General features: G+C 42.0%; 3 protein-coding genes and 1 long non-coding RNA gene across 8 annotated transcripts; 1 reads left to right on the top strand and 3 right to left on the bottom strand.

Annotated features, from left to right (window-relative positions):
• Nucleotides 1-2,278: 2,278 nt before the first annotated feature.
• On the bottom strand, nt 2,279-3,460 carry LOC125316025. The gene is made up of 2 exons (XR_007199328.1): nt 2,565-3,460; nt 2,279-2,452 (listed from the first exon to the last, which is right to left on the bottom strand). It is a non-coding gene; the product is annotated as an uncharacterized LOC125316025 (long non-coding RNA).
• Nucleotides 3,461-4,135: 675 nt separating this feature from the next.
• Nucleotides 4,136-5,983, bottom strand: LOC115754254 (ubiquitin-60S ribosomal protein L40). The gene is made up of 5 exons (XM_030693219.2): nt 5,749-5,983; nt 5,546-5,632; nt 4,686-4,788; nt 4,537-4,603; nt 4,136-4,447 (listed from the first exon to the last, which is right to left on the bottom strand). Exons 1-5 carry the CDS (start codon nt 5,849-5,851, stop codon nt 4,421-4,423), a joined length of 387 nt encoding a protein of 128 aa, XP_030549079.1. The 5' UTR covers nt 5,852-5,983; the 3' UTR covers nt 4,136-4,420.
• A 1,138-nt stretch (nt 5,984-7,121) lies between these two features.
• On the top strand, nt 7,122-8,650 carry LOC115754253 (probable 6-phosphogluconolactonase 4, chloroplastic). Its single transcript, XM_030693218.2, has 3 exons — nt 7,122-7,445; nt 7,741-7,876; nt 8,031-8,650. The coding sequence occupies exons 1-3, from the start codon at nt 7,162-7,164 to the stop codon at nt 8,493-8,495; spliced, it is 885 nt and encodes a 294-aa protein (XP_030549078.2). The 5' UTR covers nt 7,122-7,161; the 3' UTR covers nt 8,496-8,650.
• A 1,120-nt stretch (nt 8,651-9,770) lies between these two features.
• On the bottom strand, nt 9,771-13,540 carry LOC115754251 (metal-nicotianamine transporter YSL3). 5 transcript variants are annotated; one of them, XM_048282184.1, is made up of 9 exons: nt 13,243-13,540; nt 12,991-13,171; nt 12,481-12,883; nt 12,187-12,359; nt 11,849-11,946; nt 11,630-11,764; nt 11,355-11,544; nt 11,150-11,264; nt 9,771-11,036 (listed from the first exon to the last, which is right to left on the bottom strand). In XM_048282184.1, exons 3-9 carry the CDS (start codon nt 12,848-12,850, stop codon nt 10,108-10,110), a joined length of 2,010 nt encoding a protein of 669 aa, XP_048138141.1. In that variant the 5' UTR covers nt 12,851-12,883; nt 12,991-13,171; nt 13,243-13,540; the 3' UTR covers nt 9,771-10,107. The 5 variants fall into 5 exon arrangements, with proteins under 5 accessions (XP_048138141.1, XP_048138142.1, XP_048138143.1 ...); XM_048282185.1 differs by having other exon boundaries at nt 13,310-13,540; XM_048282186.1 differs by having other exon boundaries at nt 13,323-13,540.
• Nucleotides 13,541-22,673: the final 9,133 nt, after the last annotated feature.

Genomic DNA, 22,673 nt, shown 5'->3' with positions numbered 1-22,673 from the left:
AAATCGAGCCAGCGCATGCATGCAAAAACTGCACGACTTTCTCTGGAGTCGGAACACGAGAGCACGAAAGAAGCAGGTTTTAACTCCAAGTTTGGGACTTGTGATTTTGCCGGAAACTGCCACTGCATCCACTGCAAGCTCTCTTTCTCGTCTGTTGTTAGCTCCTGACATTCATAACTTGTCTTCGAAATCTGTGCGTACGTACCCGTGTGTTTGAGAGAGAGAGAGATACAGAGGGTTGGTTCAAGGCTAGATTCGATTCTTGCATGATGGGTTAATCCTAGATATTGTCATCGTCGACGTCATTTTTATCAGCAGCGAGAAACAAAAGTTATCATCCTAAAAAAAAAGTCACATGGAAGGACGGATAGGGACAGCGTGTTCCTTTCGTCGTTTAGCATTGTTTTTCCTCGTAAAAACGTACCAACCCACCACATATGGAGTAACTTTTTTCGATCTGCAATGTATGCTGCTGAGTTTCTTCTATGATACTTAGATTACACTGACAATCTTCTGTCCGCAGCATGGAAAGGGAAGATGAGAAGATGATATTCGTGCATGAAAATTTCGGGGAGTGATACATTGAAGAGCTTCCCTTAAGCTGATAAAAAAAGGAGGCCAATCAAAAAGTACATCATTGAATTTATTTTCAACAGATTTACTCACCTTAATGTGGTCAAACACATATCGTATGTGAAATAACATTACAGTAGAAAAATATTCCTCATATATACGGACTGATTCATTCCTCGCGATTTGTGAGGGCCTGCATGGTAACACTTCTACTTCTGGATTTCTCTCGCGGAAGTCAATCCGATGAGGAAATCCGTTTGGTAAAAACCTTGCCGAAGTAGAAATCCGTTTGGTAAAAAAATTGACTTCCGGTAGAATTTTCAACTTCTGGTGGAATTTTTAACTTCCGGCAAGATTTTTTGCCAACTTTGAGAAGTAATTTTTTTTTACTTCTCCACCTTAGAATCACTTCTTCGATCACATTGACCTCCACCGACCGCCCATCGCCGGCCGCAGGTCGCCCGCCACCGGTCGCCCGCCGCCGGCCGCCCATCGCCGGTCGGCCGGTCATCGGCCGCCCGCCGCCGGTCACCGGCCGCCACCGGCCTCCCGCCGTCCGCCGGTCGCCGCCGAAGATTTTGTTAATAATGTTCTAGAAGTAGAAATTTTCAACCATAATCAAACGAATTTTTCCGATCAGAAGTTGATCCGAAGTAAAAGTAGAAAAATCAGCTTCTGCTTTGAAGGAGAAGTTGAGAAATCAACTTCCGGTCAGAAGTTGAGAAGTTGATCAGAAGTGTTACCATGCGCACCCTGAGCGATCATTCACGCATGCAATCACTGAAATTGCGACATCAAGAGATATATGTATAACAAACCTCACAATGTTAGAACAAGAATGACACTCAGACGGTTCTCGCTATTCATCAAGGTTCTCCTGGGTTTGATCTACATTCACATATATGATGGACGACGACGACCTTCAATGTTTGATACATGCGATTTGATTCATTTATTTCCTATTCTATCATCCTAGAAGCCAATCGGGAGCTTTCCCTTCGTGTCCGAACCCTCTGACTCCGACGGTCGACCATTGCGCTCCTCAACTCGGTGGTACACAAGATTTCTATGGCAAAACTTGAGAGCTAAAGAATGAACTTGAAGCTCCCTGTTTTATTGATCTAAAGAAGTGACATTTCAGTTACCAAATGTCAAAAAAGGAAAAGAAAGAGGGCACCCCTCTTCTCGGAAGAGATTCATGAGATCAGCCCTTAAGAGTGAAAACTATTCACTATTTGTTTATACCCATAATGTTGCTTCTTGAAGTAGTCGGTCGGTGCAGCTGGATGTCATTACAATTCATTTTTAATAAGAGATTAGGTGGAAAATTTATGGAGCGAGAGACAATTGGTAAAGTTGAAACGCCTACGGTCTTTATTCAAGCATAAGAAAAAGAGAGAGTTCTTGCGACGATCCATTTTCATTCCCAGAATTTGATTCTTCCTTTTCGCCTAAGCAACACTAAACCCTCAAACGAGGGAGGAGGTTCATCATTAAGGCTCGATTCGCACAGAATTTGGGGTTATATTATCACCAGAAAAGAAGTGAAAAAAGAAGAAAAGAATTGGAAGATGGAGTTGGAGACGGCCTGAAGTTGCGACAGACAGAGCAAGATGACATGGTTGAATCGAAAAATCCATGCACAAGACATGGAATGCATGATGACAATGTTTGAAAAGAAAGAAGATGAATGGGAAGTACAGAGAAACTAATGATGAAGGATTGTTTTTCTGTTTTTTAAATGTGGTCGGTCTGAGGGTGTCAGACATAACAAAGGGCCATAGCTTAACGACAGTCAAAGCTCTACATCATTACACCAATCTGGCAAACACATGGAGGCCCTCTCCATCCCATGCAAATGCAATTACGAGCAGAAGAACTCAAAAATGAAATCAAATTCATTGCATATCTCCGGCGGAACACAAGCAAACAACGAGAACACCTCATGAAAAAGCTCAAAGGGGATAGAGGGAGAGATGAAGGGAAGCTACCTTGGGGGATCTCTGTGACTTTCGATTCGATCCAAAGGGCGCTTGAAGGTGCTTTGGTCTGCTCTGCTCTGCTCTTGAGGGGGATTTTGTCCATCATTATCTGGAAGCTAAGGGGAAGCAAGAATTGAGGGGAATGAAGCCTGGTCCGAGGACATTGGAACAAATCCAAGGTTGAATCTTTGATGGGTAGTACTCTAAGAATCTTGGAAGCCTTGAACCAGACAACATTCCCCACAAAACCTGAGCTTCCCATTTCTTCTTCTTCTTCTTCTTCTTCTTCAACTCTCTCTCTCTCTCTCTCTCTCTCTCTCTCTCTCTGATGATTAGTCTCTGATCTTCCCAGTTGAATTGAATGAATGAGATGCTCGTCTCTGCATATTATGAATGTGAATGCGGTGAATGATGATGGTGATGACGATGAGAGAGAGAGGGAGGGGTGGGACCCAGGGTCGTGGTCATTTCTGGAACCCAGCTGTAGGGTTAATGGTGGGTGAGGATCATTGTCTCAATAATTACGTGAGGGGGGGAATGTGTGCATCTATTCGCACATGATCGTGGCCAAGCGAAATCCCACCGTTGGATCTAGGGCCATCATGATGAGATTTCAGGATTGGGATTGAATACGAGCATCATCATGCATGAGATTGATGATGCGAGCGGGGGCACGTGGACCTGGAATTCCATTTCCGAGATCTTTGATCTTTGGTGGGGGGAAGTCCAAGCTTAGGGGTGTGAAACCGGCAAATCTTCCCAAAGCCCTTTTTCTCAACAATCCCCGGGAAAGTAGATGGGAAAAGTGCAAAAGAGAAAATCAAAGAAAGAGGAGTGGTGTTGCCTGTTGATATTCTATCATTTCAGGTTTCGTGGGCAATGGTTCAGCTTTAGAAGTGACTTGGACCCAAGCCAAATTTTCGTGTCGTTACTTAGATTTTGGGTTAGGCTTCTTCGGACTTTCATCTTAGGTGGTTGGACTATAGTCATACATGATGAGATGGAGGCCAGGCCGGTAAATTTGAAGCTCACGAGTTTTTTTTCTTTTTTTTGGTTGAAAAAGGTCACGAGTTCAACCCTGATGAATGAGCGGGGTCGAAGACCGTATTGGAACCATTTCGAGAGTCTTGTCGATGAAGAAGCTAATCAACAACCCCTTTCGAGGGGCGATTCATTCCGAGAAGAATTCAAGCTTTAGCTTCTTCAGCTACCGAGAAGATTTCGAGAGGCCCAACTTTTAAAGGCTCTCTCGTCATGCACAACGAGGAAACGCTTTTGTCGAAACTTCAGGACCAGGGGGAAATCTCACACCCGACGGCACAAAGGCTTCTTGCTCCCCTCTAGTAACCAAGGATTAGAAAGATCCAACCGATACCCAATTAACGAGTTTCATAACCGCACTGCAAACTTGGGCGACAGTTGAATCGAAATCAAGGCCGCGATTCTTTCCAATTTGTTTTTCACGCCGGGGCTGGTGATTTTACACTGTGGCAACAGCTGTGGTTGCCATTAAGAAGAAATGGTGACGGAGCAACTACAGGAGCTCGGTTCCAAAACGTCAGATGGCAACGACACAAAGCTTCCCCAGTAAAACCCAAAATCCACAAGTTACTAAAGGGTTTGGTGAAACTCAAACGGGCATGGACTAGAAGACCGCCATAATGAGTTAATAAGCAGAATCAGAATCAGAAAAAGGAAGATCATTCACGACAACATACGAAATCGCTCGAACTCATGTCATATACCATCTGCATCACAATCACACGACATAATGCCCAAATCTCGATAGCTAGAGACCTATCTAAACTTTCTGTGATACCATCTCTCAGAAACATTTGCCACCCAATCGGCAGCTGGTCAGCAATCTACTTGATCTTCTTCTTTGGCCTCAGCTGCAAAACAGAATGATAGGTTACTCGTCTCTGGTCTCCATAGAAAGCAATATCCACAGTTCAAGAAAGCAGATCAAGCAATCGCCCACCTGATTGCTGTGCCCACACTTCTTTTTCCTGCAGTTGACAGCACGAGGGTGCAGGCGCGCATAGCATCTGCAGATCAAATTCAGCTTTAGAATCGCACATGCGACAATGCAACCCATATCAACCTAAAGTTACAAATATTTGCACTCACTTGCGGCATATCATTTTGTCCTGGTTGTATTTCCTAGCCAGTGCCATCAAGGATGGCTCTATGATGCCACCGCGAAGCCTCAGCACCAAGTGCAAAGTTGACTCTGCAAAATTCCCGCAGGTATCTGGTGAACCAAAGTACAATCTCTGAAGATAGAACGGAAGCCCTAAATTGGGATCCGATAGATAAACCCGGTGACAGTAAAAAGCTTTACAATTGGAGATATTGAACCACACAAATTTCTTCCTTTGAGCTCTTCTAATCATGCACAAGCCTAGACGAAACTCTTGCAGCATTACTTCTCTGGGTCTAGACACGTTCGCAATTATTCTGATGCACTGACTAACTCCAATCTACACCTGCACTATGATGGTGTTCTATTTTGCTAATTCGTCTAAACTCTTGTTGGTGCTCTTGTTGTCGCCAACTCACTCTCCACAAATCTACACTACGAAATTTATCGCCTATGCTCAACAACATAGATCTCGAGACCTTATCTATACTACCGACTTGATAATTCCACTCTCAAGACTGTTTCTTTCAAGCTTAACCAGTCTTCAGTTACCACGAACAACTTACCTTCAACCATCGCAGAACCGCAAGTATTGATTTCCACAGATGCTATGACCAATCGATTTGAAACAATCAAGCATTCAACTCAAACGCAACTCCGTGTCAGGGTTCACTACCTGCCTACCATCGTCGAGTGTCCATACGAATAGTGCACGATTAATCACGCAACTAATATCGACTCTTGCTGTATTCAAGAGCAATCCATGATCCCCGACTTCTTACAGACCAAAAGAAGACAAAATCAACTCCAGTATCTCATCCTTATCTGAATCACAGCAAAAGCTAACCTTTCTGGATATTGTAATCAGCGAGCGTGCGGCCATCCTCGAGCTGCTTCCCGGCGAAGATCAGTCTCTGCTGGTCCGGCGGAATTCCTAATAATCCACACATGCACATCACCCAAACTATCGAATAAAAGAAATCTACAGGAGAGCGCAAAAGTTCAAATCCGATCGCCTCAATGTGAGAGAAAAGCTGAATCGGAGCGTACCTTCCTTGTCCTGAATCTTGGCCTTGACATTGTCGATGGTGTCGCTGGACTCAACCTCGAGAGTGATGGTCTTGCCGGTCAGGGTTTTCACGAAGATCTGCATCTTCTCTCACTTCGAGCCTCCTCTCTTCCTCCTCCTGCAGATAGCAGCACCTCCGTCTTGCGGCGGACGAAAATGGAGTTCTCTCCGCCGGGAGGGAGAGAATTAGGGCTTTTGCTACTCGAGGCTGACGTTTGGTTGCAGAGGCTTCGAATTCCGGCGCGGAATAGGTGCTGTTTGTTCACGAGATCCCGAAGTTCCTGGAAAGGCATAAGGAAACAAATGGTACCAAACATACAGTTTGATTCATGAATTTTTAATTAATTTAATATGGCTGATGAATTTTAACCCAACATGTAATGCGATCTTTGAAATTTTAATTTGTTCAGTGTAATTCCTATATTCGATGCACTCCCTGAAATATATGAAAATGCTCATTGTCATTGAATAAATTCATATAATTTAAAGATTAAATTGAATTTGTAAAAAAAAATCAGAAAATAAATTGAATAAATTAGAATTCATGAATCATTACGCCAAAGTTTAGTAACTGTGACTGTTTGTGCAATTTTTTCTTCCTCAAGCTATGGTGGAATTTGGGCTTGATTGGGCCTGATTGGGCTTCATGGGTAGAATAATTCTCATTGCAAGCCCAAAAGTTCAAACCCTTGCACACCAAATCCAATACAGAGACGCCGAAAGCTCAACGCTGCCACAATGCCATTCCAAAACAGGGCAGCAAGAAGATTACGAATCAACAACAGCAAAGTGAATAAGCAAAACCATTTTCACTTTCACAGCAAGCTCAATGCAATGAGATGGCCGCATTCCAGGTCGCTCTCAACAGGACCTCAAAGACCGCATAGTGTCGGCATCTCGCTCCGAACTTTCTCCTCGAAAGATCGCATCCAAGAACAAATATCGTCTCAATTCCGGCAACATCTGGCCATAGGGTAACACATTGACCATTCAATCAATTCCCACTTCGAAACTCTGTCCAAGGTTTGTAATGCGTCGAACAACGGCCGGCCCGGTTACAAAACCAAACTTATGTGAATGTGGGTCTATACCGGGCTTCGTAAATGTCACTCTTTCTGGTACAGCAGAACAGGGCAGCCTGGATCTCATGTTATATGCGGCTTGAATTAAAAGGGATCAGGGCAAAATATCTCAATGTTCCAACTTTGTCAGATAAGTGTTGCGATTCTGCTTTCCAAGAAAGATGATAAGACTCAAATTTCACATCTTTAATAATAGACCAAGCAAAGAGAAATGCTCTGATCGTGAGGAGGGAGGAATCTGTCAATGTCTTTTTTTTTTTTTGTTGCACATAGTTGTCCACTAAGAAAGAACAGAGATGCTTCGAGCATGACATGATGTTGGGGCGCAATGTCTCCTTCCTTCCCAAGCCCCCCACTAACTTACCTTCAAACTCAACTCTCCTCCAATACTTGCTCGGCAGAACCAGGAAAAGGGATTTTCGTATGGCTGAGACCGCGCATGCGACGGCGAAGAGGATGGTGGAGGTGCTGGGTTCGGAGGAGGAATTGGCGGCGGCTCTGGCCGAGTACGTTGCCGATCTCTCCGATAAGTTTGTCCGAGAGAGAGGTCTCTTCACCGTCGTACTCTCCGGAGGCTATCTCATCGACCTCCTCAGGTACTCTCTCCATTTTCAATCCAATCAAATATTAATCTTCCAACCATTTTTTAATGCATCAACAAACACGCGGGTATAGTCACAACGCTCCCCAGCGTAGATACAGTACGACCCCGCTAGATCAGACGGACTCTTGACGTCTTAGTACCGATTTCGATAGAGTGTAGCTTACGCAAAGCTGATCTGAAGTTCATCAGGAACTCTGATATGCTGTAGTATCAAGTCCAATTTGTTTGGTGATGAACTCTGATATGTCGCAAGTTATTGGTGAATGGCCGATCCCGGAATTTTTCAGGAAACTGGCGGAGCCACCGTACGCGGAATCGGTCGAGTGGTCGAAATGGCATGTCTTTTGGTTAGACGAAAGGGTGGTTCCTAAGACTCATCCTGACAGTAACTACAAGCTTGCCTGTGATGGTTTGCTCTCCAAGGTAAAATGCCCTAAATTTGGCTAGCAGTTTGAGATATGAAGAAGCTGATGATTTTTAGCTTGATTCAGATGAGACCCGCATCTTGGTACTTCGATCTGAGGATAGATTTATCCTTTTGAAAATGAAATAACCTCGTCGATTGTGCTTCCCTCAGGTACCGATCGCTCCTGAAAATGTTTACGCCATTAACGATACGCTGTCAGCTGAAGGTGCGGCGGACGATTATGAGGCATGTATAAGGTACTTAGTCCAGAGCGGCGTGGTAGCATCATCGGCTGCTAGCAAGTTCCCAAAGTTCGATTTGATGCTGCTCGGCATGGGACCCGATGGTCACGTGGCATCTCTCTTTCCAGGGCATCCTCTCCTTGACGAGAAAGAGAGGTGGGTCACTTTCATCAAGGACTCGCCGAAACCGCCTCCGCAACGAATAACTCTCACTTTCCCAGTGATCAATTCATCAGAGTACATTGCTCTCGTGGTTGCCGGGACTGGCGAAGTGGATGCTGTGCACACTGCATTAGGGAACAGTGGGGATGCCAAGAAGTTACCGGCGCAAATGGTGTCGTCCGAGGGGGAGTTAACTTGGTTTCTGGACAAGGCTGCCGCTTCTAAACTTTAGAGATTGGCGTGTTTGCTATTATCTGTGTCTGATGCATGTAAGTTGCTTGGCTTGATCAGTAAAGTAGCTTTATTCATGTGCTGATGCATTCCAAGTAGTTTGTTAAGTATTTACAATCTAACCTCCCTCTTTTGAATAAGTCTGTGCTTTTAAGACTTGCCCTCGTTGACTCTCATAGGGATATGCATGTCTGAGGGATACTATGTTAGGCCTACCGCCCCTGCAACTTGATTGAATAAAGAATGTGCAGGCTGTGATCAGGCATGAGTATTATGGTCTTGAAACTCTGAAAATCCAACTAATAGGGACAGATGAATTCAGAACTATCCTATATGTCTGTACAGTTGGACTTCGAAAACGAAGGTACGAGAAGCTGCAACATGCCAAACAGAATTCCCATGGCGGAACATAAGTCTGCTTTTGCAGTACGGTTGAAGCACCGATCTCACCTGATTAGCATTTTCTCATCATCTCTCTCCCAGATTCGCCTTGACCCACCTCTTTGAAATCGCCAGTTTCATCTCTGTTTTCATTTTTTCTCAGCTTCTCTAATGGCAAGAATCTGAATTCAGGACTATAGATCAATCGCGCAGCATAAACTAAACAGCCGAGGAGATCAAAATTTCATATCCCCTCCAGGATGGTCTTCCAAGAACAGCGTCGCGTCATTCACCTGCATCAAAAGTTTGCAAATTTAGCTTCGCTAACCGTTATTAGCCATAACCTCTTTCGATCTTCTGATAGAGCTTGGCGTCAAACATTTCCTCCTCTGACTAGTCCTGCCATCAATGATCCTCTCAGAGCAGGCCAGATGAAATGCTTTATTAAGCAACATCCACTCCCTTTAAGGAATGAATCTCCAAACTTACTTGCGTTGTATAAAAGGTGAAGAAGCACAAGTACTGAACTCTAGTTTCAGTTCTATTCTCGTGGGCAACGACTTGGTTTCTCTAAGTGTTGCATTCGATCGTACTCAGAAAGAACAACAAAAGCCATGGAGGCTCTGCTTGTTTGCCATGAACAGGAATTATCGAGTCAAGGTTCGAACATCGCATGTTATCTCTGACAATTCACAATGATCAGCCCCTATTTCTAAGCCCCGGCAACTTCTTGTCTTCTACCGTGGTTTTTGGCATCGTAAAGATCGTCCTGTTCACCACCATCTTCCTTTTTCTTAAAATGAGGTCGCCTCTGAATTACAGAGAGAAGGCCAACATGAATGGATTTTGCAGAGAATAAGAACTGCAACTGAAAAGCCCTTTAATGAAGTCAGTATGGGCCAACAACTCCATCCATTGCTCATATAACTCTCACCAGCAATTGGGATTACAATGCCAATTGCACTCCTTGTGCTCTAACTATAGACACAACATAGTTTCGAGGACTTCTGTACAGACTCATACGCTCACCCTGAAGCAATAATCTCAATCTTATTCATCATGATACTGATACATTCTCTACTTGCTTTACCATCTAGTATTATGTATCATGGGCTATCGTTTTTTCCACCTTATGTGCTTGAAAACTTTGCCATACTAGGTCTGACTCTGCCATAAGCTTTACTAAGAAAAACGAAAACTTAACATGACTTTCTGACCCGTTGATCCGAAATCTACTCTCCCTTCAAGAAGTTCATGCATATAGGAGGATGAATTTTGGCTAGAGCAAGGATCGCCGAAGGTAGAATCCACAGTCCATCGCCACATATCAGACCAGAAGCCACTGCAGGAACCATAAGCGCCGCGTTGTTGCTTTTCACCTTGTGCCACAAGAAAACGATCAGACTCCCCATGCACATGTCGATTGCAAAGTTGGCCCCGACGAGGAAAGGCACGGCCATAGCCATGGGGAGGGGCACCCATTTCCCGATGTTTTTTGGCGCACAGTCTTTCGCCAAGTTGGCTGCCACAGCAAAACCAAAGAAGCCGTAACACAGCTGCAAGCAGTGGCGTGGAAGGGCGGAGAAGCCTTCGACGCCCAAAATTGCCATGTTCCGGTAAATGATGGCATAAGGAGCTTTATATTCTCCATTCAGATCCCCGACATTGAAAGCCTTGTAGAACATAAAGAATGTAAGGGGACCAACTACGCAGCCTATGGCTGTGCCGATTGCCTGGCTGAGAAGCATCGATCGGGGAGAAGTGAAGGTTAGATGGCCGGTCTTGAAGTCGTGCATCAAATCCGAAGAGATGGCCACCATCGACTTAATCACGCCACACCCAACAAGCCCGGCAACTACACCGGAATCATTCCCTGTCATAGCGGCCAGCACAAAGAGCGCGACTTTTCCATAATTGTAGGACATATTCATGTCAGTAAGACCCGCGCCGTACGCATTGCAAAAGCTAAGGGACGGTGCAAGAATATACGCAACGACCACGTAATACCACTTCAGCTCAGGGAAGATGAGAGGGATCACGATGACCGAGATGATGGAGAAGAAAATGTACCCGAACAAAGCCAACTTTAGGGGAATGCTCTCTCTTAAGAAAACTTCATTACGCTGAAGATCATCAAGAGCCTGGTTTTCATTCTCGGGAACTAAAAAGAACAAAAGAGTAAAATTGGGTTAGCCATATACCTTAAGCAGGTACAAAACGTTGCATAAAGCCTATTTAGAAAAAGAACACAACATATTGCATAGCTTTGTTTACATGTTTTACTGTTCTTGTTGTTCATTCTGGCATACATGCTTTGGCCAGTGGAACCCAGTATTTTGAGGAAATTGTAGAGCCCGTCTCCTAGAATTAGAGAAATAGAAATGAAGACCTGCACAAGCACATCAAGAAACAAGATTACCAGTTAGTGGAATATCCATGGCATAGGCTTAATAAGATGGTTTGAGGATTTAATCCTTACCTTGTAGCCATTTAAGCTCTTCATGCTGCTCTCACTCAACGTACTCGGGTACCACTCACCTTTAAGCCCCCTTATGAGCGGCCACATTATCCCCCAAGAGAGAACAGCGCCGAGAAGCAAAGACAAGTTCACGAGATGAGGACAGATCATTCCCGCCCCGACGTACGTCATACTGAAGTCAAAGAAAAATCTGCAAAACAATATATCATCTGTATGACTCGACGACCCTAGAGGCGGCAATAAGGAGGGAAAAAACCAAGAGTTCGAGCACGCACGAGTTTTGCAAAGCCTTCAACCCGAATGTTGGAAATTGGGAAAATCCGCATTTGGGTCCACCTGAATAAAACCACTGAAAGAACCCCCAGAGGAAGCTTAACGAGAAAATTTTCGTGAAACCATGGACCTGTTTCCTGCACGACATAACTTGTTTAAGGTTCTTCGCTCCATAAATCATGCAGATTCAGAGCCACACAATTGGAAGGCTGTACACTTACTTGGCCATCTCGTCTCCTTTAGGAGTATGGAACCCATTTATCAGAACGGCAGTCGCAGTTCCACTAGGATAAGTTAGCTTGTAGTCAATTATCATTATCTGCGACCCAACAACATATTAACATATTGGTTGGCAATCGAGTAATTTCAACAGTTTCGGTAATCCGGAAAACCAGATAGCACCTAGCGCAGACAATTTTGTGGAACATTCACTACAACGTGCGGGCGGTACAGAGAACTAAAGAAGAGTAACATCGATTTGTTTTTACATCAAATAAACATGTTTCCATATCTTCAAAAACATGGGCATGTCGTCAAACACAATGTAATAAAGAGGTACCTTTCTCAGAGGAACCAATGCAAAAATCCCCACAAAGGTAGTCACAAAGAGGAAGCCGGTCATCCAACCGAAGCCGGGCTCCTTAATGCCCTTGGGACTATTCCCAGGGGTATCCACACCGGCCTGCTCATACGTTTTCCTGTTTAAACCCAACAAATAAGAACCGAAACCACCTGTAGGAGGAAATGTGAACGAGGAAAATTTTAATAATTGAGGAATGTCATTGAGTGCTATGAATTAATTACAATTATGAAGATCAAAGAAAACAGATATCGGCAGGAAAAGAAGTTCCACCTCCGAAGGCGATGCTATAACAAGCAACTGCGCAGGTTTGAATGATGGTATTTTCCTGCCGCGTGAACGGCGCAGTCACAACGCCGGCCTTGTGCAGCAGCTTAGTCCAAGTCCGGATGAACACAAAGGCAAGGAGCGCAGCCGAGACATTAAGGTTCGGAACTAGACCCGTGGTGAGGTTGAGCTTCATCACTATCACACTGTAAATGATTCCTATGGCTATGCTGGCGAAAATTCCCCTGACCGTGATCTGCTTCGACCATGGCACGATTCTTTTTACGTCATCGGGCTCGCTATGCACCTCTTGCATGTCTGTTCTATCGAATTTCTCCTCCTCTCTCACTTCCTCAATGTTCGTGCTCCCCATCATCCGATTAGATATGTTGAAAGGTCCGCTTTTTATCTAATTTACCAACGAACATAGACAAAATCTCAGTATGCCAACAGAATGTGCAGGTGTATACAGACAGATACAGCAGCTTATGAAATTGGAAAAGTCAGCAAGCTCACCTCAGTATCTTCAAGAACCCAAATCTCTTTCCTTCTTCGAGGATCTGAAGTTGACTTTTTTCCCCTTCTCGATATCTAAAGAAAAGGGACTGCTCCTGGGCTTGCCTCTTGATTCACCACCCAAATAAGAAAATTGAATGCTTCCCTGAGAGCCCCCCAATGCAGAGCATTAACTGCAGCGCTGAAAACAAAAATCACCCCGTTCAATGCTTGCCTACAGGCCACACAACACAACAAAGAGCAAGAACCCACAATTTATATCATATATAGATCGATACTCGAAATGGAAGAAATCGGGGAAGCATGTGAAAATCTGTACTGCAAAGAAGTACAAGCAACCGTTTTGCAGTACGCAAATCAAATTTCCAAACAGAGCTTCGGTTTCCCCATATATCAAACACATGTTGGGCCGTGGTTGCTCATCCCTCGACTTGACTCAAAACACCCACTTTGCTTCATCAAACTCAAAAGGAGAAAGAAGAAGTGGGCAGTGGATACAATGGATGTGATTGGTCACTCTCGAAAGCGAGAGCGTCAAGGAACACCCATTTCTTTTCCTTCTTTTTGTCCTTCCCTTCAAAGGGTATCGACATTTTCTGAACGTGGGGCTTCGAACATGACGCATGGAATCGAAGACTAAAGGTGTGAACTTTTGAAGCCAAGTCAGCAGACCCACAAGAGCACATCGAGACAGAGATGGTACAGAAGAGGCTGCAGAGCGTGGAATTTTGACGGCGTAGGTCCAAGAAAAGTGCGGTCGCCTTGTTTGGTTCAAGTGGACGAAGATTTAGACGGATCATCTCCCCGAATAGATTTTTAAAATAACCGCTGACCGCACGCGGACTCTTCTGTACCCAATATCCATATGCACTTTGATTTTAATAAATATTTAATTTTTTGCCTCAAGACGTGATCGTTAGGAGTCAAATCTAGGACCTCATCAGTTTATTTTATGATTCAGGATCCATCGGTCGTAATCGGGCTTCGCCCTTTCCGACAGCGATTATACCTAGAGAGAGGCTGGCCCCGCAGCCCACTAGCAAGGACCTCTCACTTAAGTCCGAGAAACGCATTGAGAGAGTTTCGAACCCCCGACCGTGGCTTACGCCGGCGCCAAAGGGTTTAATTCTCACCAAACACGTCATGTTCGTGGTGGGTTGACAGGCATAATTTGATATTCAAATATTCTGAAAATATTTGTACCCATTAAATTTTTTTCTCTCTCTTGCTATAATAGAATTGTAGGAAGTAACAAAAGAATACGATTATCAGATTCAATATTTTTGTTAATTCTTTAAGTGATTTCGAAATGACTATGCAAGCTTTTCTCGGTTAAACCATATCCGAGGTAGACAAGAACGTCATTTTTAAACCGATCACAGTCAATCCGACTTTTCTCGAGCTATTTTTAAGACAAACAACCGATGAATTCTCATCGTATATTAAGGTCCATCATATTGCTACGCAAACTTTATCATACATAATCCCTTAATTTTAACAGACAATCCTTGTTCAGATATTTTTTTTTTAGCCCATCGAATAAAATTTTTCACTTTTTCAACGTCAAAAAATCAGCATAAAATCAATTTAGATGTGCAATTTGTAGATGGGGAAAGTAATGAAGATAGATGGAAAGAATAATGAGTAATTATACATCAATCTTTTAATGGGGAAAGAAATCTCACCGATAGATAATACGCGTCAAAAATACTGCGCGAAGCACGGGTCGATGACGCAGGAGTCGAAGCTCCGACAATTCACCCCGGGCGCGGGATGCTATTATAAGACCCTACTCGACAGTAGTCATTCGAAGATGATATGAAGTTTACTTTTCCCATCATCACCCTCTTAAGTTGAGAAAAAATATTTTTCCTTTCTTTATCCTATGGAATACCTCAGAGTTTAGATGAAACAGTTTAAGAACTTTATTGGCAGATAATACGCGTCAAAAGAAAAAAATGCCGAAAAGCGATATTGGCTGGTCCACTTGTGCAATAAAAAAGGTGGGATGTCCTCACAAGAGACAACCAGCTTTCCATTATTGTTCTGCAAATGTCAGTTTTACGATAAGAGCGAGAGTGGCAAAATCGATCGCTTGCTTTAAAAAAAATGATTTCACAAAAAATCTGAAACTACCTCAAATTAATTTTCATGTTGAAAAAAAAAAAATCAAACCGATATCTATGATATGTTTATTTCGCATCAATTTCCACAAAAAAAAAACCAAATTTATTACGGCTACTACGAATTTAATTTTCATCAAATTAAAAAAAACAGAACCGCTACCATTGATCTAAATCTCCGGTCCATTAGCACTCTGTCCAATCTCTAGTGAAAATGTATATGTCTTAACACACGTAACCAACATCCGAAGTGAAGAATAACGAACCCGACATGAACAATTCGCGTATGCATTTTAAAGGTGATTAGATCCGGGTCGGGGTACCAACTTGGGACATCTTGCGTGAAAAAATTGTTTTCGGAGTAAAAGTGCCCGAAAAACCAGTTTAGCATTTTTTGTAAGAGGAATATCACTTTTGGGTAAATAGGTACCCATTTGAGATTTTTTTTTTTTATAGAACAAATATTGCTTTGGATTAAATGTGACGAGTTGCATTAATTTACAAAAAAAAAAAAATTGCGAGACAAAATTTATATTTTAATAAATATGTCACGATAACACCAATTTGATATTCTTAATTGTATTGGTTCCATTAAAAAAAAATGAAGAAAGAGTGTGTGAATTCAGTTAATATTAGAGTAAGGCCGAATTAAAAGAAATATCGTGATTATTCGCAAATTCGATGTGTCAGATTTGTAATATTACATGAGTGGATGGATATTGTATTTCCAAAAGGAGGAGAATAAGTGAGGTAAAGCTAATTCTCATTGACTAAAAAAGAGTCGGCTTTTTGGGAGGAATTTTCTTTTCTTTTCTTTTCTTTTTCCCTATCGTTCCGCAAGGCCACCTTTAGAAGGACATACTTCACGTTTATTGGATGCAAAAGGATGGACCATCTTCAATTACCAAGTGGCGATTTCTTGCGAGATTCCATATAGATCTAGTCCCACGAAAATGGTACTAAGATAGTGCATGAGATTCATTTATTGTCCCGTCTAGCTTACTTGATCTACAAGGATCGATCGATCAAATACGACGAATTCGGCTCATCTCAGTTAAATTTGTTTTTGGTCGGAATGCATCTCACCTGATTGAACAGTTGTGCATTGAAAATTTAATCTTCCACTCATCATTTTCGATCACCCAATTGTTTTTTCCTTACGGGCCTTATCTAACGCCTAGTTCGATGAAGAAATTCAACACGAAAAGAATGTGCAGAAACAGAGGAACGATTGTCGTGCCCACTACACGAGATTTCGGTACGTTTCCACATCCCTCGAGTAGTACAAGTACCACATTTTCGCCTAACAAAATGATGAAAAGGCCATCGAATTTTCCCGAGTCCTTATGTGGCAAATGCCACGTAGCTTCTCTCATCATAACCTAAGTGCTAGGTACATGCATTCCTATGATGGGAACCCGTGAAATAATAAAATGGACGGTCGCCATAACTTGTGCTTGGAATAATTAAAGCGTGGCCACTAATATTTGCTATGTTTGAAAATGCAATTGACAGCAAATAAATTTCACACCCAAAATAAATAAATAAATAAATAAAAAGCAATAAGAGCATGTGATGCGTGAACTTGCTGGCCCTATTGGCCGACAATGGGGACATCAACTTTGGTAGTTGATACTCCCCTAAATGACTAGACACTTCGCTACTTAAATTAGTAATGTGATCCTTGAACCGACTCGATTCGGGACTAATGCTAGTGATTCTCGTAATTCTTGTCAAATTAGGAAAGGTATTTATTCATTTAACAATATCGTTGGGTGGACGAACCCATCCCTCATAGGCACCACGATCCCTTCTGCAAAAAAAGTCGTATCTCTGACGTGTACATTTGATCGGGCCTTGACGGGCCGGGATGAGTGGACCCAGCCCAAGAACGGAACTGCTCGACCGTACCCTATTCTTTTTGCACTTCGGGCCGACCGGGCCCATCGGGTGGCGTTTAGGAGCCTGACCAGTTTCCACGTTGAAAGCCTCCTCCTTTTTAACTTCAGTTGACCCATCGCCTAAGCTTGGCTCTTATTTTTTTTTGGGTATTGACCAATGGTTAAGAGTCGTTTATCATTGCACACTTTTTAGTTAACTGAAATTCTCCAAAAGAAGGAGAAATTAAAAGATAGGAAAAAAATTATCCAAAAAGTCCTAAACCTATTGCACTTTTATTATTTCAGTCTTGAATCTTTAATTTAGCTAATTGAGTCCTAAATATTTTCACTTTTGCCAATTTTAACCGAAAATCGTTAATGTGGATGTCGGCTATACTAGATGGTAAGACCGACGCTGATGTTAGATGTGTCAAACGGATCTCGAGTCGAATATGGTCCGACTCATATTGACTCATTTAACTTCTTTTTACCCATTTTTATGCAATACAAATGTAATGATCCATACTCGACCCGACCAATATTACTTAAACACTTTTATATTTAACCAAATCATGGAATATTTGCTTCTTGTAATCTATTAAGAAAAATAATATTGTTAAAACGCTTTCATGCAATATAAGTTTAATGAAAAATATTTAAAATTAATTATTTTATTGTCCTTCTTCCCTGGTGGTTGGAGACAACGACCGGCGATGGTGGTCGATGACGGAGGATGGCGACATTAATAGTTTTAAATTTTGAATTATATTTATGATTTAATAATTAAATATTATAAATATTGCCCACGTTGCAAGGTAAGATGATTGATATCCATATTAGTGATTGCTGGTCAAGCTTGGCTAAATCGACTTAATTAGCAAAACACGAAAATATTTAAGAATCAAATGACAAAATTAACAAATTTAGGGCTACATTGACAAAAGTGCAATAAGTTTAGAATTTCTTTGGACAATTTACCTGAAAAAGTGGGCCAATTTAACTCTTGAACAAGTTCGTTAGTTTGCTAGAAGTAATCACCATGATCATTAATTGACTTGATGTACGTATGCGTTGTGTTAGAATAAATCCTAGATTGGAGATCTACTATGGTATAAAGCAGCTAATATATTTTAGTTGGCCAGTAGCTTGTTGCTTTAAGCATTTAAGAAAATCTCGAACTTAGACTCCCTTTTGGCAATCTCCTCGCTAGAAAGCATTGGGCTCTCAACTGACCTGGCAGTAACTATCACCATCATTTGCAAATTTAACTGTTCCTGGTCTTGTGGGTGCATTTTCTAAGTGGTTAGGTTATACCTAATGCCAACTGGCTAAATTCACAACCTAGCCTTTTGATCTTGTGAGGATACGGTTCAATAAAATCTTGGATAAAGTAGAGGATGAATCCCAAATTAACAACCAGTCCCATGTTCAATGACGATGATTGGGTGCTTTAGCTGCGAATGCTGCTCACCTGTGTGGTGTGACGCTTCACAGCCGGCAATTTTTTTTCACGAGTCAGAAAGGGGAAAAAAGCATACAACTTTACGAGCTTTTGTGGGACTTCCGGGGCTCACGATCTGTTTCGCTGACGGATCAATTCCACATGCTCCGCCTGCGTTTTGCTCGGTGGTCCAGACCAGCGGCCTTCTTTCGTGACTTTACTTCGGCTCAGGAGCTGCAGCTTTTGCATAATTTAAGCCCCCGATCAGAGAGGGAGCGAGAGATGTACAGAGCTGGCCGAGGGGGAGGATCCGAAGGGGCTAACCCATCTCTTGGTTTTCAGCACCAGACTCTGCGTTATGAAACTTGAAAGCTCGGGCGGGTACCGAGCTCACGAGGGGAATTGAGCTAAGCATACTGATTATCTCGGGTGATTCGTCTTGCGAACCTAAACATTCTCTAAGGAAAATTGCTCGAGGCGGGCCAACCAAAAGCACCAGATAACGATCGGCGGGGTCACGAAAACTCAGTGCCTCGGCAACTTCTTAGACGAGCTTCATGTGGCAGTCCATCTCAATGTACGCCACTCGAGCGAAAACCGACCTCACAGTGCGACGGTTCCCTCGTCTTCTCTCGAGCCAAAAAGACATGGCGAACACAGACCATGAAATTTTTCCATGGATGGACTGGCCACTCCATCGAATAAATCGAGTGGATTCCGTGGAATTCCGGATCTTTGTACATGTAGGGCCGAAGAAATTGGAGCCAGAGCTTAGTAAGGACAATATAATTAGTGAACGGATCTTGCAAATTGATGGATTTTCTTTTGTGGGCGAGCTGTCGAAGACGTCAAAGGATGGCCAGAAAGGGGAAAGGGAAAATGTCTCCATCCATTTACTAATTCCTACACACGTCTTGGGGGACTCGTGGCGTGATACCGGTCAGAATTGCACTCTTGTCCGCGACCGCGAGGAGGAGGAGGAGACCGAATCAAGAAACCGAACGTGTCGACACTTGATTGGGAACCTGATATTTGTGATCGTGCGACAAAAGTTCATTGCTCAAGTGAAATTCTCAGCAAGTTCTCTTCGTGTGAAAGTCCCAAAGAATTGAAACGACAACCCCTTGGGATTAGCTCAGGCCGGTCGGAGCGTGGAGGGATGATTTTCAGTTCAAAAGCCGGAGGTCGCATGTTCGGATTCCATCTATCACTTCGGGTTGGAGACACATGCGCTTGCTAGCTATAACGTAATTCAGTTATGCGAGAATTCATTATAAAGGATCTTAGATCTTCATGATTTATTCACGGCAAGAGAGGTCAAGATAATGCGTTTATCCATAGCAATAACCTTGAGAAAACAACAACTTGGGAATGCTATAAGCTTATACACACTACCAATAGATGCCTTCAATAAGTGCATTCATTAGGAATCTTCAATGAATGCTTTGATATACGCAGTCTATCAAAGCACATTTTATCTTCAGAAAATTGCAACTTCTAATATTATATCTTCTTAAAAATTGCGACTTTTCATAGATAATGTGTTTTGTTTTTTAGCGGTTAAATAATTATCAAACTATTAATAATATCACGTGGGCCACAGTCATCCTTAAATCGCGTGCCGAATGCTTGAAATGAATCGGTTTATAGAACTTGCATGGCATTCCATCTACCGTCCGGGAGCATGCGTTTGTGCCCGTAGTTTATCGAAAGAGAAAAGAACTGAACCAAGAGAAGAGACGCACATGTACGATGAAGGCGAACCTCGTCAAAAAGAGAAAAATCTAAATAATTAGAATCATAAATTAGGCCGATTTGGAGGATGGTATGCGTATAAAATCCTGAAATTCAATGAGTAGCATCACACAAGTCCTATGAACCCAGTACTCACGAATCGTCACATCACGTGTATTAGAACGGGTCTCCATAATTGCTCCTATATTCGACCCGAGTTCATGTAGAGCGCGTCGAGTCCGTCTCGATTCCCTACTAATCAAGTTATCCAAGACGGTGGATGTCGTATGATGATAAAATGCAAAGACTTAAGTTAGAAAATGTGCGCGGTGTACACGCTTTGGATACGGAGGAAACTAAGAGGAGCTTGGTTTGAAAACTTCGGCCTCAGCACTCGTTCAACGTGGACATGTTCAAAGTGGGACTAGCCGCCGCATGTTGACGGTAATAATAGAGCGCGCTACACTAACGAATCATAAAAAAAGTCAACAAAAGCACACTTTTCCAAAAAAGAATTGCTAATAATAATCTTATTTGGCACTGCCATTTTAAAGAGAGGTTTAAAAGTATGCTTTGTAGTTCCGAAGAATTCACTCTTCTCGCGTTACCGAGTGAAATTGCCCAAGCAATCTTAGATATATTGTACGAATGTCAATTCGATTATAAAAATTTCAATTTTGTCAATTAATTTTAAACTTTTGTGTGAAATTTTAATGATGTTCTTTCGATCAATTTTCATTAAAAAAAAAACCATCGTCGGTTGTTATATGTGACGCACCGTAATTGGCTGGAAAAACAATATTAAAATTTCAGGCAAAATTTTAAGACTAAATTAGTAAGATTGAAAAATTTAGGATTGAATTACTATCCGTACAATGTGATCAAGACCGATTCGACAATTTCTGTCATCGATTTTAATTGAGGGAAAATTGTCATTCAAAAGTAAATTAATGACGTTCCCGCACTTCAATCACGAATTCATGATCCCTTTAATCTTCCTTCAACTTTTTCGATAAGGTAAATTTTTATTACATTATAAAAATTCATGTTTGTGTTTTTAGATAGACCAAATAATCAAATGTCGAATTTTTCAACGTACTCACGTTTCTTCTGTCGACCCAAGATGGGGATAAGTACAATCCAAGTGCCATAACTTGTGTACGACGTTCACTTGAGTACAATGATTTTTTTTTTCGTTCACTTGAGTGCTATAGCTTTCAAAAATCGATAACTTAAGTGCTATCGCTTACTTGGACGTCGGAAAAGGCGACGTGGCACGCCGAAAGCCGATGTGGCAAGCCCGAAAAACTGATGTAGCACTCAAGTGAACGATTTTGCTTCGACATGACACTCAAGCGAATGAAAAAAAAGTTATGACACTCAAGTGAATGCCGTATATAAATTATAGCACTCACGGTGTATTTATCTCCCAAAAAGGCCATATTCATGTCTTTATTCTATTGTATCTTCCTAACGCAAAGTCGTGTGAACTTTTTGCAAGCACGAGGGCAAGGTTGTGCGGTCAGAAAGTGCCTAAAGTTCCTCAAGTAAGCGACAAGAACACTAACGATTCAATCCCTGCTTTTTTTTTTTTTTTTTTGGGGGGGTTCAAAAGAAGATATATGGTGGACATAAATTGTGGGCTGGGTGCACATTTAAATAAAAGACTAAGCTTTAGGACATATCAAATATTTCGGTGGACCTTTGGATGGAAAGTAGGCATATATTCACCGGATCAATTCTTATATATAACCAGTCTTAAAGTTATCTTTGACCTGAAATTAAAATCGGGAATTTGGTCCACATGTCATTTTCTATTACAAATCAGATTAAAAAAAGCCTTTCGATGGAGAATTTCATGAACGTATATTCAATCTAACTAAAGAGTCGTAGACCATGTCTGTTCGTCCAAATCGGACCCATGTTAGAGTCAAGCCGCTTGAATATATTGCAAGGACATGGTATTCAAATTCAAGGACTGTGTAGTAAGGAAATCTTTGGATTGGTCCCGAGCTGTCTTAATATATCACTCGGTCGATTCCGATGCTATTGGAATAGTAACATTTTCTCGTTGTCTTCATAAACGATTTACTTTTAGAAAGGACTCGTTTCACAAGACACATTATCGTTGTCTTCTTAAACAATTTACATATAGAAAGGACACATTGCACATGACAACAATTCAGAGTTTGTCCGGCAGAAATCGCGCCGCAACCGATTTGTCTAAGAGTCGAGTTATAATGCGTGATGTATGAATTTAGCGAAATCAATTGCACTTTTGTGACAAATTTTAGAACTTTTATTACATCTATCTCAGAAAATTTATCACGTTGTGAAGTGTTCGTCTTATACATTGCTTATAGCAATAATTAAGCAAGTGGTTTACTTCAATATTGCAGTTTTACTTAAAAAAATCCACAAAAAATACTGGTGTATATTTAAAATACCTTATGACCCCATATAACTAGAAATGGATATAGACGTAATATACGATGGTCAAGAGGA

This window comes from Rhodamnia argentea, chromosome 7 (genome assembly GCF_020921035.1).
Source record: "Rhodamnia argentea isolate NSW1041297 chromosome 7, ASM2092103v1, whole genome shotgun sequence".
In the NCBI taxonomy this organism is placed as follows: domain Eukaryota; kingdom Viridiplantae; phylum Streptophyta; class Magnoliopsida; order Myrtales; family Myrtaceae; genus Rhodamnia; species Rhodamnia argentea.
The sequence above is the reverse complement of the archived record's forward strand: the minus strand, read 5'-3'. Positions and strand labels throughout refer to the sequence as shown.

Excerpts from the sequence above, each read along its gene's own strand:
- LOC115754253 (XM_030693218.2), top strand. The coding sequence starts at position 7,162 with ATGATGTTGGGGCGCAATGTCTCCTTCCTTCCCAAGCCCCCCACTAAC. Across the intron at positions 7,446-7,740 it reads TATCTCATCGACCTCCTCAG|GAAACTGGCGGAGCCACCGT; the intron begins GTACTCTCTCCA and ends GGAATTTTTCAG. Across the intron at positions 7,877-8,030 it reads GTGATGGTTTGCTCTCCAAG|GTACCGATCGCTCCTGAAAA; the intron begins GTAAAATGCCCT and ends TGCTTCCCTCAG.
- LOC115754254 (XM_030693219.2), bottom strand. The coding sequence starts at position 5,851 with ATGCAGATCTTCGTGAAAACCCTGACCGGCAAGACCATCACTCTCGAG. Across the intron at positions 4,789-5,545 it reads TGATTACAATATCCAGAAAG|AGTCAACTTTGCACTTGGTG; the intron begins GTTAGCTTTTGC and ends GGAATTTTGCAG. Across the intron at positions 4,448-4,536 it reads AGTGTGGGCACAGCAATCAG|CTGAGGCCAAAGAAGAAGAT; the intron begins GTGGGCGATTGC and ends TCTGTTTTGCAG.
- LOC115754251 (XM_048282184.1), bottom strand. The coding sequence starts at position 12,850 with ATGATGGGGAGCACGAACATTGAGGAAGTGAGAGAGGAGGAGAAATTC. Across the intron at positions 11,545-11,629 it reads TTGAAGGCTTTGCAAAACTC|ATTTTTCTTTGACTTCAGTA; the intron begins GTGCGTGCTCGA and ends ATTGTTTTGCAG. Across the intron at positions 11,037-11,149 it reads CAACAAGAACAGTAAAACAT|TTCCCGAGAATGAAAACCAG; the intron begins GTAAACAAAGCT and ends TGTTCTTTTTAG.